Source organism: Toxoplasma gondii, chromosome VIIa (assembly GCF_000006565.2).
Source record: "Toxoplasma gondii ME49 chromosome VIIa, whole genome shotgun sequence".
Taxonomy (NCBI): domain Eukaryota; phylum Apicomplexa; class Conoidasida; order Eucoccidiorida; family Sarcocystidae; genus Toxoplasma; species Toxoplasma gondii.
Window position 1 is genome coordinate 82,523 of NC_031474.1, and position 17,601 is coordinate 100,123.

A 17,601-nucleotide genomic window follows, 5' to 3' on the forward strand; every position below is an offset into this window, starting at 1 on the left:
GGAAAAACCTGCTCAAGGGCTGTAGACCCACGGAAAGCAAACGGCTCGAGACACGCCAGGATTGGTCGTCACCTGTGGCTGATGCTTGCTCAATAACGGATCCCAGTTTCTTCCCCTCCATTGGTGAAACGTGTTTCAGTTCTCGCTGTCAGGCGAAACGTACTTTCAGTGGCATTCCAGCGCACGTGATTTCGAGTCCCCTTCGTTCAGAACACACCAGCTCGTCCCACAAGTATATCGCTTGTTGAGCAGCACTATGTCTGATAATCGAGGAAATCATACTTTATACTCAGACAATCATGCATATACTGGCCACATCTCGTGTCCTGATTTGCTAACGAATAAGCATTTGGGTGTCTAAAGCGCGAGTCTCACACGCCGGTACCGGCGAGACAGTACGATGGGATGGATCCTGCCTTAACGAAGTGCCTGACCCCGCAGTTCAGGGAGTTCAATATTGGTCTTGCTCATTCGCGGAAGCAAAGGTCTCATACTCTCTCTCAGTCGAAATGTGGGTGTACGATGGTCGTTTTTCTACCGGTGCGCCGATTAAGCTAGCAGAACAGAATCACGCATGTGGCTGGCATGGGTACTGGAAACAATACTGCTGCCACAGCAGCGATATAAGCGAAAGCCATGTAGGCCGCTCGTTCTGCTTAACAGGAGTTATATATAGTGTCCTAGGAACTGTAATGTATGCGTTTATTCGATGTAACTTGCACAGGTCTGGATCGCGGTTCGTTTGTAGAGACAGCATCTACTTATAATGTGGTAGTTAGAATACACTGTCTGGCTACGATCTTTCGCCTGTGTTGCGTGCCTCACTGAAATATATAACCTGAGAACCCTCCTGTGGAGGTGAGGGGAAAGAGGTGATGAGGAAAAAACATATGAACGGTGCAAAACACAGACAAAAACGCGCTGTCAGAACCGGCGAACGATTTTGCAATGCCTCCGCGCCGATAGCTCAGCACATCACCTAGCGAATGTGGACATGCGCTTCTTCCTTCTGTAGGCGTGGAAATCAGTCCGGAGATTGCAACACTGTAGAATGCTTAATCAATACAAATCCGCATAAACAGGACGGCTTACTTCGCCGGGCGTGAGGTGTCACTGTTCGAGACCCGAGTACAGAGCTCGAAATACGTTCGATGACCACGGGATTCAAGCGAGACATCACAAACTGTCCACGCGAGTCACCGCCACCAAAAGCAACAACTGGACACCGCATCAGTAACATTAAACAAGAATCTAGATTTTCGTAGTACTTTTGAAATCCGATATTGAGGCAAGCGCAAGCCTTTCTAACAATGAATCATGAGGTACATGCACTCCGCTATCGTCGCGGCTGTAACAGAAGTCGCGCCGTCGCCACGCTGTAGATGGGAGTCCTGTCTTTTCTGGCAGATATCTTGTTGGATGTTCTTCTCTTGGAACAAATCGAATCCATAGTTTTCTCGCCTGCGAAATTCGTCGTTTTACACATGTGCGGCAGCACGCAACAGGTGGTAGAAGTGCGTTTGTGCCGTCCTACTGTCGAGTCACCAGACGTGTGAAGTTCTGAATATGTTCTAAGGCTGATCAGGTGTCCGCAGTTTGTTTGGTTCTGGGGAGGCATGAAAAGTGACAAAAGCCGCGTCGCTTGCATAAAAGCTGCGCCCTGTGCAGACCAATGCTAGACACAGGTGGGCGCCCATTTTGACCTGAGGATTTTAAATCGACAGAACGTCGCAAACTGTTGGCCCCAGCCTGCCAAAGAGACATTCATCTGCAAATCGTGCAGAGCCAAGCGTTCGACGAGTGCATCTAAGAGAAACAGATGAAACAACGAATATCTCCCGCAGCTGACCGCGAATCCGCGAGCCACACAAAAAAACCTCCGTATGTTGGAGACATAGAAGACCTTTCAAAAAGTAATTACCAAACGCAGCGTTGGTCAAGAGCAAACTCCAGGAGACGCTGTGGACTGGTGAGGCATCCCTTTCCAACAAGTTCGTTACTCTGCCTTTCCGGTTGTCTTTTTGAAATGGATCAGCTTTCCAGAAAAGAGCGACGGGAAAAGCGTGCTTGGCGAGAAGGGCCAGAAGGTTTGCTCGAGTGCCTCTTTGACCGTGGGGAGTAGGATTTCGCCCCAGGTCACTGGATGAGTCTGCAACTCGATGTACGTTATTGGATTCTGACCGGCAAATCGCACAACTGGATCTACCCTATACCGGACGGCCTGTTTTCCTGCCTTCTCAATGAGAGTCCCAGTGGAGTGTGTTTTCGCTTGTGCGCTGTTGAGTGAGTGTCTGGTCAACTCGCCACTGGAAACGAACGCTGAATCTAAGCTGTCTTCCACTTGAGGCCGACTTCGTGAATCTCCTTCTTCCGAACCGTCGTTCAACAATGCGGCCCCTCTGCAAGTGCTTTCTTCTTTCCCCGTTTGCACTTGGGTAGATGAAGCCGTCCGGCTCCCTCTTTCACTGGCGCCACCTGGCCGAGACTGCTTCTCGCCATCTGCAACTTCCTCCCCAAATGGCTTTGTGCAGCTGCCGTCCTCAAGCACACGGACACTAATCGACCCAGGAAAGAGCCCAGGGTAGATGAGGCGCAGCAGAAGAAGAGAGAGAGGCAGACGGCGGACCAGCAGCGCCGCCAGTCGCAACATGCTGTGGACGAAGAGGATCGAGAGCCAAATAATCGCAAAAGAGAAGTAAAAGAGGAAGAAAGTGGGGAACAAGCAACTCATGATGGTAAAGAGGATGCATCCCATCAGCAGTTGGTCAAGCTCAAACTCCAGGGTATCTACCCGGTGACGCAAAATATTGCGCTTCTTTCCTCTGCAACAGAACACGCGACAGCAGGAAACACAAGGGGCGTTCACATCTACGAGAGAAACCGTATATTTGTGTCCCTGTTTCACTCCGCAGCTTGATAATCTGGATAATCTGAAACGTTGGGCGACAACACAACATCACCTTGCTGTGAGCTTCTGAATAGTCCCCATGTTTTCGTTGTTCTTGCTTCCTTTCAGCCTTCAAGTCTCTTCTCCAAACGCAGACTTTCTGGAAAATGCCATAACATCGGAAGGACTTCCCGTGCAAGACCAACGGTGATTTCATCTTGCTCGTTTTTGGCCGATCGACAAACTTGACAGTGACGGATGGGGTGTGCTACATTACAAGGCACGAGACACAGAAGGAAACACCTGTTCACGAGACGAAACGAAGCTGTATTTCTTCCACGTATCTACTTGGAGATCCGATAAACGAGTATTTCTTGAACGGAATGATCGGCGGTCCACTCGAACACCAGCGGGTACAGAGGGATCTAAGACACTGCCTAGGACTTTAGGCATGAGCAACAGACCGAGGCCGACATATGCAGGCCGCTGTTTGAAACGAAGTCGCCAACTATACCTCACTGCTGGCTTTGCTACCCCTACCGTAAGGGACATGAAAGACGGCTTCGAAGTGTTTTTGCCGGGAGTCATTCCCGGCAGTTAATTGAGTCTCGGCCTGGGCGTCTAGAGGTCTCTGATTGCTTTTTCAGGAGTTTAACGCATTCGTTCTGAAAGGCCCAAAATAACTTGGTGTTCCGGTACGGACGTCGCCTTACCGAAACATGGTGAACAACGTGCAGAGGCTCTGCCAGGACGTCTCCATCAGTTTGGCGCAAACCATGTACACGTAGAAGACGTGGGCAGTTGAGAAGAGCATTAAGTCCGCGGCAGTGGCGAAGAAGAACGCGCCGCCCCAGGCCCAGCCCCGCGTAGGGCCGCGCCAAGTCAAGGCGGCGCCGAAGGCCAGCGTGACGAATTCAACGCCTATGTGGAAGGCCGAGCACGAGACGAGGTTGACCACCGGCCGGAGAAGCGGTCCCGGGCACCCGTCGTCGTCGAGGTCTCCCGAACTGCGGTGGCAGTTCTCTTTCTGCAGCAGGGCAAGGGGTCGGTCGCTGTCGACTTGCAGCCAGACGGAGAGAAACGAGAAGATCGACAGCAGCAACGCGAGCGGCAGCGCCAGCGACCCTCTCGATCCATACAAGTCCACGCACAAGTCGTAAAGGAAGGACGCCGCCTCGTTCCAGTAGTGCAGAGTGGTCAAGATGAGAGAGCCGAGGATGCTCCCGAGATTTGGGTTCAGCTTGAACCCCGCCGGATTGTCCATCAGCCAACGCACGTGGTTGGCGAGGAGGCGCAGGTGCAGGAAGCAGTAGGCGCGCGAGAAGAGCGCAAACAGAGACGGAGGTGGGCCGTAGAGGAGACAGCTCGCTGCAGACGAGAAACAGAGAGGGAGAGCAGAAAGGTCGGCGCGGACTGCGTCCGCAAGGCGACGACCGCCCATGCCGCCAGTGCGAGTGGCAGCCGTCGCCCCTCCTAGGGAGTGGAGAAACGAAAAAGAGGGACAGGCCGAGCGCCATGCTGGTTGCAGACACGACTCCCATGGGTCGAGCTGGGGACTGTGGAGGTCGGCGTTCCCTCGTTCGAACTCGCGCAGGAGCAGAGCAGAGAGATCCGACGCAGAACATGTCTCTCTCCCGCTGTCTGGCGGCGTCTGTGCCAACGGAGAGAAGGCTGAGAAGGGGAGACAGGAGCGACAGGAGGAGGGGAGAACGAGCCCTGTGACTGAAAGCGCGAGTAAGTGAGGAATGAACAAGCCAATCAACAAATCCAAACCGACGGCCGTGACGACACCCAAAATTCGCAGCGGTGCCACAGACAAGTACCAAGGCAGGCGTTGCGGGACGCGACACGCTCGGGAAGGTAACAAAAGAACGCGGTCGGCTTCAGACGCCGACATCGACGAAAAAAAGTCGCACCGAGAGCACCGCGATGGCTCTGGTGTCTTTCCCCTTGACTGCTTAAGAAGGACTGGGTGCGTTTCTCGACCTTCCGAATTCGTCCTGGACCCTTTCCGCGCATGCACGGAACCCTGCGGTCTCTCCACTGCCCCCCTCTCGCTCAAGCGATCTTCGCTAGTCTCTTCCGAGCAGGAACAGCACGCAAGTTCTCCAGACGGCGACTCTCGAAGGCGAGTCGTGTCGGGACATTCTATCTCTGAACTGAGACATGACCCCTGAGATCGGTTTTTCGGCTTTCTTCGATTGCCGGGGACAGAAGCGCTGCGCCCGACCCTCGAGTTCTCAGTCTGTTGCTGATGCGCGTCCGACGGAACGGCATGGTCCCGCTCTCGCATGTCCATGCACCGCCGCAGCAGAGGCGCACAAGCCGCGAGCGAAGAGAGAGACGAGAGAATGTGGTCGGCAGTTCCCCAGAAGAAGGTCTGAGGCGCCTCACTACCGAGCGCCTTGGCTCCAGTTCCCTCGGACTTTTTTCCTCCTTCGCGAGGAGGTCTGTGCGAGCGCCGCGCTCGCGCCAAACGGCTGTCTGCCGTGGGGTACACGGCGAGGACGAGGTGGAGCCACAGCACCTCGAAGAAGCGGAAGAAGAAGTAAACAAAGAAGAATGCGAGACTCGATAGCCCTTTCTTTACTGTGCCCCAGCCCCCACGAGTCGGGCGCTCCAGCGTCAAGGAGACGTGAGGAGAAAACGCCGCCACGGGAGAGCTGAGCGACGCGAAAAAGGGGATGCTGGATTTTTGGTCTCCCCGGCTCTCCTTCCCCGCGCAAGCCGGCTCGTCCTGCTGTCCGTCTCTCCGCTGCTGCCTCGCACACACCCAAGACCGGCGCTCGCGCTCTCTCCAACTCTGCAGCGTCCTCGAGACACTCGCCACCACCATCGCCGTGCGTTGCAAATGGTGCAGTACTACTTCGAGGCTTTCCTGGCTTTTCTGAAGGACATCTGCGCCCCTGGCGTCCTCGCCCGCGGTCTCCGTCGCCTCCACTTCTTCGTCGCGCACCGGCTCCTCATCTGCACCGTCTCTCGAAACGCTCGCTTGCTGGCTGACGAGTTGCGAAACAACTTCAGGGGCGTCGTCTTCGGAATCCGACAACGAGCTGGGTGCCGCAGCGTCTTTCTTCGCCCCTCCTGGCTCCCCGCGGAGTCCTCCGCCGCGCTGGGGGGGGACGCATGCGGCTCCGCCCTGTCTGTGTGTCTCCGTCGGGGGCGCCGACAGTCGCCACGCTTCGGAGCCGCTCTTCTGCTCCGACGTTTCCTGCGTTTTGCGCGGCGACCCCGCAACTTCTCTCCATAACAGCGGGCGTTGCAGGGCCTCTATCAGCTGGTGAGTTTTAACGAAACAGCCGGCCGAAGAGTCGGAGGAAACAACCGACATCGGTCCGTCCCTCGGATCGTCATAAGACGAGAAGCCATGATGACGCGGCAGCCTCAAGAGAAAAATCTGGACCGGCTTCGCAGTCCAGTCCCTCTGTCTGTCGAGAACGGAGGCGCCGGATGGCCCTCTGCACGCCGAGAAAGACGAGCCGTTTCCGAGGCCGGAGGGAGACACCTGAGGGTCGGGAGAGGGGCACTCGGACCCGGGGGGAGGAGAGAGGAGACTGCATGCAGAGCCGGACTCAGAGCCTCGGCGATGAGAAAGCCGAGAGAACGACGGAACCGGAAGGCCTGTTTTCGGGTGAGTCGCGATGTCGATCCAGAGGGCCTCTTTTGCACAGGCGAAACGCACCTTAGGAGACTTCCCCTTCAGAGTTTCAGCGGAGACCGTCTGTCCAGCGTCTGTTCGAAGGGTGTCTTCACTCGCGTTCGAGTTCTGCTCCGACAAACTGTGCTTTTCTAGGATGCGATATGACATCTCTGAACGCGCGATCTCGCCAGGCTCGGTGACAGATAAGGAACAAGAGGCTTCTGGAGCGTCTGTGTTGTCTCTGCCCCGCCACCAGCCTAAAATTCTTAACGGGGGAGAGACACGAGCCTCCGTGCTGCCCTTTCGTTCAGCACTACACATTCCTGGTCGAGGTCCGCGCATGCTGTTGCGTAGGGGTCTACTCCTCTGAGGTGCCTCCACTCTCCCTCCGACGGTGTTGCCAGGCGTTGCAGGTCCGCCAGCCAAGGCGACACTCTCGGCTTCATGCTCATCTCCAGATCCATCTCCTTCGCACTCTGCATCGGCGTCTCTCTCCTCCTCAAGAACGTCGGTCATCCCCGTGCTCTGCGTCAAAGAGCTGGACGAGCGCGCGGTGAGTTTCTCCGAGTCTGCAAGGAGGCGCCTGGCAACCGCGAGCGGCAGGGGCGGGAGCAGAACAGCCACGACCGCGGTGGAATCGCCCAGAATCCACCCCGCTATCCATCCTGAAGACGAAGACAGAAATTCTACGGGAACGAAGAGGCGAAACGGGTGGGAAGACACGTTCATTGTCGCGCTGGACGGGTGCTGGACGCGGACAGGCGCCTCGCTCAGAAAGAGGGCAGATACGGCGGAGGAACCAAGACAAAAGAGAAGAGGGGGGTCGGACAGGCGAAAAAAACGGTAGAGGTGAAGAAGAGGAGAACGCTAGTGCATTCGCACTACAAAAAGGGGAGGGTCTTGGAGACGAAGCAGACGACGCGCGAGAAAACCCCCGAACGCCTGGGATCGTGACGAAGAGCCTCGTCTAAGCCAACTGGCCGGGCCGCGAGGACGGTTGGAAAAAACGCACGAGCCGTCTTCATGGGAAACGAACAGACAACGGGCAAAAACGCATCTTCATTTCACCTCGAGATGGAGTAGGAAACCGCTCTCGCGTTCTTTCACGTGGCGCAGAAACCTGCGATACACACGGAAGCACGGCTGTGAGGTACGCGGTGGAAAGGCGTGAGAGAAGGGGGGACGCCGCCGAACAGAAGCGCGAGGAAAGCTGCAAAACGAATTTCTCTGAAACAGAGACGTAGGGACAAACATCCCGACGGTCAAACTGTGAAGACAACCGCGTACACGCTCGCAAGACGGGGTCCGCTGTGCCTGTCGATGTGACTTCTGCATGCGCGCGAGATGCATGCACACTCTTCACAGGGTAACGGAAATGCAAGAGGAGCCCAGAGCCTCGTCCTCCTGCATTTTCCCGTCTCATTCGCCTTTGACAAAGTCCTTCAACCCAAAACCTCCTCAACTGCATCTGTCCCCGAGTCTCAGCTCCCTCTGCCATCTCGGTTCGAGTGTCTCCACGCAGCCCTCTGACACGACGCGGTCGACCAAGCTGTGCCCAGAGGGAAACTCGAAAATTCTGGGTCCAAATTTCTCGGACCCTCCAATGCGTTTCCGCTTTTCTCTCAGCGGAATTCTAGCCGCTTCGCGCTGTTCAACAGAGCCTGTTTCTCTCCTTTCCGAGAGTGCCCAGCGCAGGAGCCTTCTGCCTTTTAAAGCCCCGACTTCGCCTGCTCTCGTTAGCGCTTTGTCCTTCCTCTCGTTAGCGCCGACTTGTGCCTCTCTTTCTCATTCGCTGTTGATCGTTTCTTCAGTTCCATGCACTTGTTCATACAGGATTCAGGGTGTTTGAGTCTGCCTCTCTCTCCGGTGGCATCCATCACATTAAGCTGATTTTGTCTGCTCCGCTATCGACCTCGCGAGCGCCGCCTGCTTCGTGGCAACTTCATTCCTTCCTTGTTAATCCCCCCCTCGTTTTCCAAGACTTTCCACTCCCATCGCATGCAGAAAAACGTTCTGTCGTTGCTGCTTCCTCCCCCGTCGCCTGTACATTTGTCGCGCTCCTTCAGGACACCCGGAACGAGGTCGCCTCGAAGAGGAAGGGGAGAGTCGTCTGCCTCTGAAGGCGATTTTTTCTGTCAAGCGCGATGCCGGGGATCGCGGAGGGAGAGCAGCCTCTCCAGGAGACAGCACGGAACTGGGACGAGGCCTGCGGGCATTGCCTGCCTCGGCAGTTGGACACCGTCGAAGAGAACCTCAATTCGAGGAAGCGGCGGAAGATAGATGGAGACCGCATGTGCGACGCAGACTCAGAGGGGACTGGGCTCGCGCCGGTTTCTTCGCGACAACCAGAATGCGTCGACGAGAAGGAAGACGGAGACGACAGCGAGGAGAGGAAGGTGCTTGGACGCATGCCTCGAACGACGGTCGAAAGGCCATCTGCTCTGTCGCCCTCAAGAGGTTCTTCAGAAGACAGTGCGTCGGCTGCTCCGCTCTTCTCATGTCTTTCTCCAGACTGCGCAGCGTCTTCTCTCCCTGCTTCCGCGCCAGCGTCTTCGTCTGCATCGGCGTCTTCTTCCATGTCGGAAACTTCTTCTCCTGCCTCTCCGCCCTCCTCCTCGTCTGATTCTCTCCTCTCGCGGACGCATGTCTGCGCTTCGTCAGATCTGAGTCTTCCCTCTCGTTCTTTCCTCTCCACTTCCTCGTCAGTCGCCGCCGGCTCGGTCTCCGACGCCCTTCCCGCTCGCCTCGCGCCTCCTCTCTCTTCTTGCCCTTCCGGGTCTTCTTCCTGTCTCTCGTCTGCTTCTTCCACGGGATGCCGTTCCTCCGCGAGCGACTCCGTGAAGCTCTTGGAAGCCGAAGACTCTCTTCACTTCAAACCGCGCGGCCTTGCGGATCGCTACTGCGGGAAGTGGATTCTGGCGCCCATGGTTCGCATTGGCATTCTCCCTTTTCGTCTCGAGTGCCTCAAATACGGAGCAGGTAACTCTCGCTGGCTGTCCTCTCACTCGCCTCAGTCAACACAAGCTGAGACACCGGTACTACCTGTACTCAGGCACTTGTAGCATATGCACACCCGTCTGAATCTGGATCAGTGAGCATCTGTCTCGCTGTACATATATTATTTCAAATACACTTAGCTATGTGCAGATCGTCCTGATTTCCTAGACGTACTGCTATGCGCAAATCTATGCTTTCACGCGAATTCAAAGATATATGTGTATACATATACATATTCTCAATGTGGACAGCTTTATATTATATATATATATATATATATATATATATATTATACATGCTGTCAAATACATGCATAAATATATGTGCATCCATGAACATTATACATATATATATATATGTTCGAACGCAAATATATAAATAGTTCCAGCGCCTTCGCATTGGCCTGTGACCCTGTGGACGGCATGCAGTGAACGTCATTTGTTGTCTGCAGTTGGAAAGGTGAGCTCGCGATGTGTGTAGGCTGCAGCGTTTCCCCATGGCGCATCAACAGAAGCGCGCAGCTTGTAGTGAAGTTGATTGAGGGCTTTGACTTATGCGTGTCTCGCGCCGCAACTGGCGAAATGAGGTGACCCTGCAACAAAGAACGAGGTATACTCAACTGCGTAGAGGTCGATGCGAGCTTCTTATGGAGTCTTGCGCAGGATATGAAAATCGTCTTGTATCCTTCTTGGCATCATACTGCGTTCAGAGACCAACTCTGAAGCGGAGCTGAGGAACAAGTCGTAGATGAAGCAGTTGCGTGCAGCAGATTTTCTCTGTTTTATCTCTTGCTTCCCTGCAGACCTAGTCTACACCGAAGAGACCATTGACCACAAGCTTCTTAATTCTGTCCGAACGTTCAACGAAGATTTCTCCACGATAGGTAAGAAGCGAAGCCGTCTCGAGTACGAGTCTCTCGTCCGTCGGAGGGAGGTGGAATCCCAGCCTGTAGGGGCGGCCTCGGTCTCTCTATCAGGTGGAGTTGCCCGCTCTTCATCGCATGCTTCTTGTTCTGCGGGACTGGCTGCGCCTCTGCCGCATGCGCTCAGACTTTCTCCACAAAAGCGAGAAAACATGCGTCTTTTCAACCTGCTTGGAAGAGCGAGGGAAAGTCGTAATGCAGCTCGGAACATCGGACGCCACGCGAGCTCTCAAGGCTGCCATGCTGGTTGCTCAGGTGAGACTTTTTTTCTGTTCGCCCTTCGTGCAGAGACTTGTGACAAAAAGCCGACATTTGGCCTCTGTCGAAAACGGATTCTCTCTGCGCATGCAGTGGAAATCTGACCTCCTTTTTCCTGTTCTGCGGCACGATGCCCAGGCCTTGGCTCGACGCCTGTGGCCGTGACGAAGGTCGGGAAGCCAAGTTTCATCTCCAGCTCCATCAGCAGATTTGCATCTGGCGCTGAGGGGCTCTTTTTTTAGATTTCTTTCGGTGGAAGTGACAAGGGTACGAATCCACTTACTCTTTGTGCTGGCTGGCCTTTGAAACACTTTCGCCGCCTTATCTGGGCACAACGCGAATTGCATGCGGGGTTTCTTCTAGTTCGGAGGCTAACGCATACCAGGAGTTTCAGCATGCAAACATGTTGAGGTTCTGTGAACATCGTTCCGACGCAGACACAGCAGCGTTTACGAGCCTCGTCATCATGAGGTCTTCTTCTCTGGATTTCCTGTCGGCTGTCGTGTTCTGTTTTATTCTAGGATGTAGCCGCAGTCGACGTCAATATGGGCTGCCCAAAGAGCTTCTCGTAAGACGTCCAACCATTTCACTTATCAGTTGCGAAAGCTGCGACAGATTCCTTCTGTCGGTACATGCGGCACCAGTCGCGAGCCATCGGCGAGGAATTCGATGCACCTACAGGATTAGGAGCTCAGATGGTCAACCGCGGCTTCTACAACTGCATGCGAAATCGTGCCAGTATGTGAATATATGTTATTATGTATCTTCATGCGTATGTCTATAATATATATTTATATATGTATATATATTTATATATATATATATATATGCAGGTTGGGGGTTATGCATGTGCGAATGAGATCGGCAAGTTCATTGATTCATGAAAGTCCAGCGATTTAAGAACGGAAAATACTTAGACACGTGACCCACAGGAAACAGTTTAGAGGTGGCGCGCGGCTTGCTCGCACGAACACTGATTTCGAATGCTGGTCTTTGATTCCTGTGTCTTCTGAGCTCTCAAACAAGCCTGTTTTGCGTGGGATAGCGAGTGCCTCCCCTCTCACCGTGTCGCTTCTTCTGTCTGTTCTGTTCGTCAGAATCAACGGCGGCATGGGAGCAGCACTGCTGAAGACTCCCCTGATTGCGACGGACATTTTGAAGACACTCCGACGAAACCTGGACATCCCCGTGACATGCAAAATTCGGCTGCTCGACACGATTCACAAGGTAAGATGGATAACTGGCGATCTGGAAAGGGATGTCTCCCTCTCGGAAGACGCTTCGGATGGTTTTCCTGATCTAGACAGAGACGCAGCACAGTGCGCATCGCCATTGTTTGATATTCTGCACCAGTCGGCCTAAATCGTGAGGGTTTCTTGGCACATGACGAGCGCGGTCTTCGTCGGTCATTCTACGATTGTAGGCACTTTTTGACTTGGTCCAGAATTCAGTTGTCCAACTGCGAGGTCAAAACAAACAGATTTGTCGAGCGTTTGAGTTCTGAGACGTCTGCATTACAGAGAACGCTTCTAGACGCCGGAGGGACATACGTGGGCAGAGGTGCAGCTCTTTGACCTTCGCATGCACACAGCTTGCCGACTCTGTTCGCCTTTCTTTGTTTCCAGACAATCGATTTCGCGAGACTCTGTGAGAATTGCGGCATCGAAGCCATTGCGATTCACGCGCGGGTAAGCGCGGGCGGTCTCAGTCAGGAGCCTCCGGATGTCGACCCGTCGAAAGATGGCTCAGCGGCAGTTTTGACACTTTTTTAGAGGGACTCCTTTTGCGCGTTTTCGGTGCATCAGCGGCATGGTCTTCACTCAGGGGACCGCTGTTGTTTCTCACTGGACGGAATACTGAGGTCGAATTTACGACTACAAGGATACACTGCTCAACATAGACCATGGAGCCAGAACGGATCGTTTGAGTGACTAACACCGACTTGATTGTTTTTCTGTTTCGCTTGCTTCGGTGTTAAGATCGCTTCTCGCCTCAGTCGCCTTCTCGTGTCTTGTCGCAGAAACGTGGGTGTCCTTTGTTGTTGCTGTGGCGGGCAAGTTGGCGAAATCTCGGCTTGCCTTGTTCCTTCTTGCTTTCGTCCAGGAGACTCACGAGCGACCGTCACACCGTGCTCACTGGGACCTTTTCCCGGTACGTCGGGGTTCTGGTAACGTTGACGCTGGTGGTCGCGAGTTTCCGATATTTTGTCTGCCCGTGGACGCGACGCATCGAGCAGGCGAAAAAGAACCGTCTTCATCGGTCGTGGAAACCGGCTTTTTGACGAAACGAATGGTGTAGTTGCCCAGGTTCGCGATCTCGCGTCTTGGTGTCCGGGCACTCTGGTGGAGGACGAGTCCCATGGCAATCAGCCGCCCTTCGCCTAGGCTGCTTTTTCGGACTCGTTCTACTCAGTGACTGGGTGGTTATTTGGGTGTACCTTATGATCTTTCTTAGTATTAGCGGTAGTGCTATGCTGTGTCACAATGTGCATGATACACTTGTGATTTGTTCGCGCAGTCTCCTCCTTTGGTCATTCGTTTTAGGTGCCCAGGCCACTCTCGCTCCGCGTAAACACAGATACATGTGTGAACAGGCGTTTCTTGTTCTCCGGACTGGAAATAAGTTGCGCGCTTTTTACAAGGCTGTGCAGAAGTGCGACATCGCTTAGCCATGTGGAAATCTGACACTGAAGCCACCAGAGAAGTATCGTTTGCACTCGGGTTGAAGATTTCTCGCGTAGCTCTTTGTCCGTTTCTGCGACCACGTCGACAAATGCGTGTCTGGGGCGCTACAGGCATCACAACTCTTTCGGTTTTAAGTCACTTTGCACTCTCTGCAGAAGGCCCGAGTAAACCAGATTTTCGTCGCGAAAACACCAAGAACAAACAGTGTATTGTTTATGTCTCCGTCTCTCCCTTCAGGCTCTCAAGTCCTCGCTGGCGATTCCCCTCATTGCGAACGGTGACTTCCTGACCCGGCGCGACGCCGACGTCTTTCAGGTAGGCAGTTGACGCGCCTGAGAGTCTTGTGGTGTAGCAACAGAGAATGGTCGTTGCCTGAGACCACACCAAATGCGGATAGTCGGAACAAGTCTGTCGGCACGTGGCTGCGGGTCTATCGTTCCTTCTGCTGTTGCTCCACGTGGTCTGCTGGCTTGCTTCTCCGTTGCTCTTCCGAGTTAGTCACCCTTTCGCTGTTGGCGAGGCTTCCTCTTTCTCTTTCCTCTTACGTTCTTTCTCGAAGGTGTTCCTGTGTATTTCTCCCGCGATTTGTGTGAGCATCTTGCGGTGTGCAAGCTCGAGTTCTTTAGACGTGTTTGGACGACACCGCGAGGCGTTTCTGTTGGTTTGTAGCTCGCAGTGGCTTTTCACGTGACAGGACAGACTCGGTGTTCTGTACCTGCTCTGCTTTCAGGAGAAGATCGGAGCGGACAGTCTCATGTTTGCTCGAGGAGCGATGTGGGATCCCAGCATTTTCTCATGGAAGAAAGGGACCACGAAAAACGTGGTCGCGGAGTTTGATTCGGACTCCTCTGCGGCGCTGTCGTGCGAGAAGGAAACGCCGTCGCTATATACATCAGATCCCCCACCGATGGGGCAAAACACGGATTTCTCTCATCCCGGTTCTTCTCTGCCATCCAGCGAATCGAGCCGAGTAAAGGTCATGCGGGGCTACATTAAGAGAGTAAGACTTTCAGAGCTTCAAGAAGATCGAGTGTTTCCAAACAGCGCTTGACATTACTCTGGCTCCGTATAATTGATCAAAACCAGCTGAGCTGCTTTGTGTGGGAAGTGAATCTAGACAAAGGTCAAGGTAAGAGAACGGCGACGGAACGGAAGCTGGGCTAAGAAACCTCGGTGTGCCCTACGCAACTGTATGGCTGAACACCTGCCAATTGAGTTGGAAAAACAACGTAGGGAGATGCGAGAATCCTACGGCGGGACGGCCCTCAGCCGAGGCTTGTATCTGTCATTCTCCACTTTTTATGAGCCTTGCTGCTTTCAGCAGCTTTCATGCATCATTCTGTGAGTTGTTTTCTTGTCACGTTTTTAGGCGGTGGTCTGTGGGGCGCCGTACCAGGCCATCAAGTTCTGTCTGCAAAGCATGGCAGCTCAGGTGAGAAGCAACGATACGAAAAGGGAATCTGTGCATGCCTCGCGTCGACAAGCTCTACAATTCCTCTGTCGTGAATGATCGATCTCGGTAGCATGTTCAGTCAGAGACCTAAACTGCCTTTCCGCGATGTTCTTCAAGCGCAAAATAGAAATCAGAAACAAAGACGTTCCGGCGTCCTCTCCAAACTGACCGAAGAGTTGTCTTCACTCGAAAAAAACTGTTCCAAGGAACAGTGCTGAGGGACAGTTTTCGTTTCCTTCAATGGACACAAAGGGAGGAGACGATGAAAAACAAGATGTGGCTTCTGTCGTCTGCACAGCGTTGGAAAGGTTGTTTCATTTTCTCTGCCACAGCGGCAGCTCTTGTAGGCTGCCTTCACCGATCTCTAGATAATAGTCAGGTGTATATAGAGATATAAATATAGATGATAGATGGAGCTGTGTATATGGAGATGGATAGATGCATAGGCATTGATGTACAGATAGACATAAATACATCTGTTGATGCTTCGAGCCATAGGTCTGTTGCGCTTCTCGCTTGTTGTTTCTCTCCGTGTGTGACTTTGAAATCGCGAGTGGCTTCGCAGGCTTCCTTCCGGTATGTCTTCTGATTGTGGTTGAACAGTGCAGCAGCGACAGAAACGTAAACCTGGCAATCACGTCGAGCAAGTCCACTCGGGACCTCTGCAGGGCACTGGACCTTGATCTCTTCTATGAGACCGTGTTCCCCAAGTTGCCGCCTCACGCAAACACTTTGAACTACCACAAAATGCGGAACCTGCCTGAGGCGGCGTCAACCCAGAGACTGGACAGCCCACTTGCTTTTTCTTCCTATCTCTCATGAAACCCCAGACAGCTGTCATTCATTTTGGACGTGCTTGAGCTGAGAACGTAACCGATGTGGAGTATCCAGAAGGCGCCGCTGAGTGCTTCCCTGAGAACAGGCAGCTGCTTTATGCCTCCGGTGTTCGATGCAGACAGGACCGCCGCTTCTTTCTCCAAGTTCGCAAGAACTTGGTTGTCTGTACCTCGTGCCCGGAGTCATTTTCAGTATCTTAGATACTAAAGTGTCTCTGTTTGCTCGATCTGAGTTGCGGTTGTGTGAACGCGTAAGATCAACGAATATGTATGCTCCTGAATGTACCGGTAGACGCTGTAATAAAAGTCTTCCTATGCACGTTCTAGGATTTAACGTTATGCCACAAAGGATCCCAGAGTGTTTACCCTGATTACATGGGGCACAATATTTATTTCGAGGACGCGTGTGCAAGCTTTTGCCGACGTCTAAACAACGTTGCAGTGCAACGGCTGAAGCATCATGTACGGTTTTTTCGTTATACGGGTGTGGCCAAAACCCCCTGCCAATGACTTTTTGTTCCAGTAGAACGGTTTGTTCTGTCAATTCTCCCTGGAGGAGTCCACGAGTGAAACGCAGAACACATAGCCTTTAAGTTCCTCAGCGGAAATCTCGTCGAAAAGCGCCAGTACCGTCAGCCGATGAAGCCTATCGAACAGCCAAGTTTTTGTATATCCCTCATTAATAAACCGTTACTCGAAAAGAAAGGATGGGGGCCAACGAGAACGCCTGGGTTCTTCATGGCGGCAGTGCTGATCTGCGAATGCTATGGGGGTAGTCGAAGCAAGTAGCAGGCATTTCAGTACAGGGATGCTATGTTTGCCAAAGTAAGTGCGATGCTTTCAAATTCAGGCGATGATTATATTCATTAACGGCCAGGGCCTGCAAATAGAGAGGAGGCGCGTCATCCTTTCTGTCTCGCGTGTGAACAACATAGAAAATAGCGGCATCGGAGGACCTCTGTGTTTTCCCGCAAGTCCGGCAATAGCGTCTAGTAAGACGATGTCAAAAACAAACAAGAACAATTTGTTGCCTCTTTTTGATCAACTACATTTATTTACTGCATCCGTTCGACCCTCGATGTCAAGTCACACTGGGTAACGGAAGGCTTGGTCGATCCCGTTGCTCTCTCGTCATGGAAGAAACCCTGAAAGAGTCGCACACATGAGCTAGGGTGTTTGCTTTTTCTTTTCTACCCCACCAGCTGGGATGGCCGCTTCCGGTTGAAAGAAACTCCCATATTTAACAAACCTAGGTGCAGCATTCCACCGACTTTTCACACTTCAGTCTTTGAGGTAGCACAGACCCGTGAAAGCTGGTGCGTGTCTCGTGGAGACCTCATTGCGCAATGCGCAATGGCCAGTGTCTTCCCGAGTGTCGGACGATTCTGACGTGGACTTCAGCCGAAAAACCGTGATTGACTCGCGAATTACCGTTATCCCATGTTTTTCCACGCAGTCGAAAACGGCGTAAATTCTTCGCAGACTCGGAAGTTGAGAGCAGGCACCAAGGCAACTGTCGAGAGTCGTGTCGCCCTCCTCACGCCGGCCTCCATCGAGTTATTGTCCGTGTCCTGTGAACCCCCCTGTCTTGCGCTGGACAGGGGGTCAGAAGAAGTGTGCCGCTTTCTGAGGACCACAGAGGGCGTCGACATTCCTTCCTCGGCCACAGTTACAATCCCTCGGATCAGTGACAATAGTCGCCTTGACTGTGGCACAATGAACGTATACACCGTCTATTTGTTTCCACTTGTTGGCACGTGTCTTATAACGTATGCCTGTGCTCGTATATACCACTGTCACGTGGCGTGTCTTCGCTCGACCTCCGACACATGTATCGCTTGTCTTCTACCCGCCACAGAAACAACGCACTTCATAACTAATAAGATTTCTTTGTTCTAGTGAAACTGCTTGCGAAACCCTTTCC

General features: G+C 53.2%; 2 protein-coding genes across 2 annotated transcripts; one reads left to right on the forward strand and one right to left on the reverse strand.

The window, feature by feature from the left end:
• Positions 1–1,705: 1,705 nt before the first annotated feature.
• TGME49_280790 (phosphatidylinositol n-acetylglucosaminyltransferase) lies at positions 1,706–7,738 on the reverse strand. The gene is made up of 2 exons (XM_018781867.1): positions 3,601–7,738; positions 1,706–2,822 (listed from the first exon to the last, which is right to left on the reverse strand). Exons 1-2 carry the CDS (start codon positions 7,254–7,256, stop codon positions 1,997–1,999), a joined length of 4,482 nt encoding a protein of 1,493 aa, XP_018637203.1. The 5' UTR covers positions 7,257–7,738; the 3' UTR covers positions 1,706–1,996.
• Positions 7,739–7,974: 236 nt separating this feature from the next.
• Positions 7,975–16,252, forward strand: TGME49_280780 (dihydrouridine synthase (dus) protein). Its single transcript, XM_002371431.2, has 11 exons — positions 7,975–9,506; positions 10,327–10,407; positions 10,574–10,701; positions 11,226–11,272; positions 11,802–11,931; positions 12,330–12,392; positions 12,808–12,855; positions 13,626–13,703; positions 14,119–14,388; positions 14,758–14,820; positions 15,445–16,252. The coding sequence occupies exons 1-11, from the start codon at positions 8,672–8,674 to the stop codon at positions 15,661–15,663; spliced, it is 1,962 nt and encodes a 653-aa protein (XP_002371472.1). The 5' UTR covers positions 7,975–8,671; the 3' UTR covers positions 15,664–16,252.
• Positions 16,253–17,601: the final 1,349 nt, after the last annotated feature.

Bases quoted from the DNA above. Each gene is read 5' to 3' on its own strand.
- TGME49_280780 (XM_002371431.2), top strand. From the start codon at position 8,672: ATGCCGGGGATCGCGGAGGGAGAGCAGCCTCTCCAGGAGACAGCACGG. The intron at 14,389-14,757 runs GTAAGACTTTCA...TCACGTTTTTAG, and splicing joins TGCGGGGCTACATTAAGAGA to GCGGTGGTCTGTGGGGCGCC. The intron at 14,821-15,444 runs GTGAGAAGCAAC...GTGGTTGAACAG, and splicing joins TGCAAAGCATGGCAGCTCAG to TGCAGCAGCGACAGAAACGT.
- TGME49_280790 (XM_018781867.1), bottom strand. From the start codon at position 7,256: ATGAACGTGTCTTCCCACCCGTTTCGCCTCTTCGTTCCCGTAGAATTT. The intron at 2,823-3,600 runs GTAAGGCGACGT...GTTCTGTTGCAG, and splicing joins ACGTTGTTCACCATGTTTCG to AGGAAAGAAGCGCAATATTT.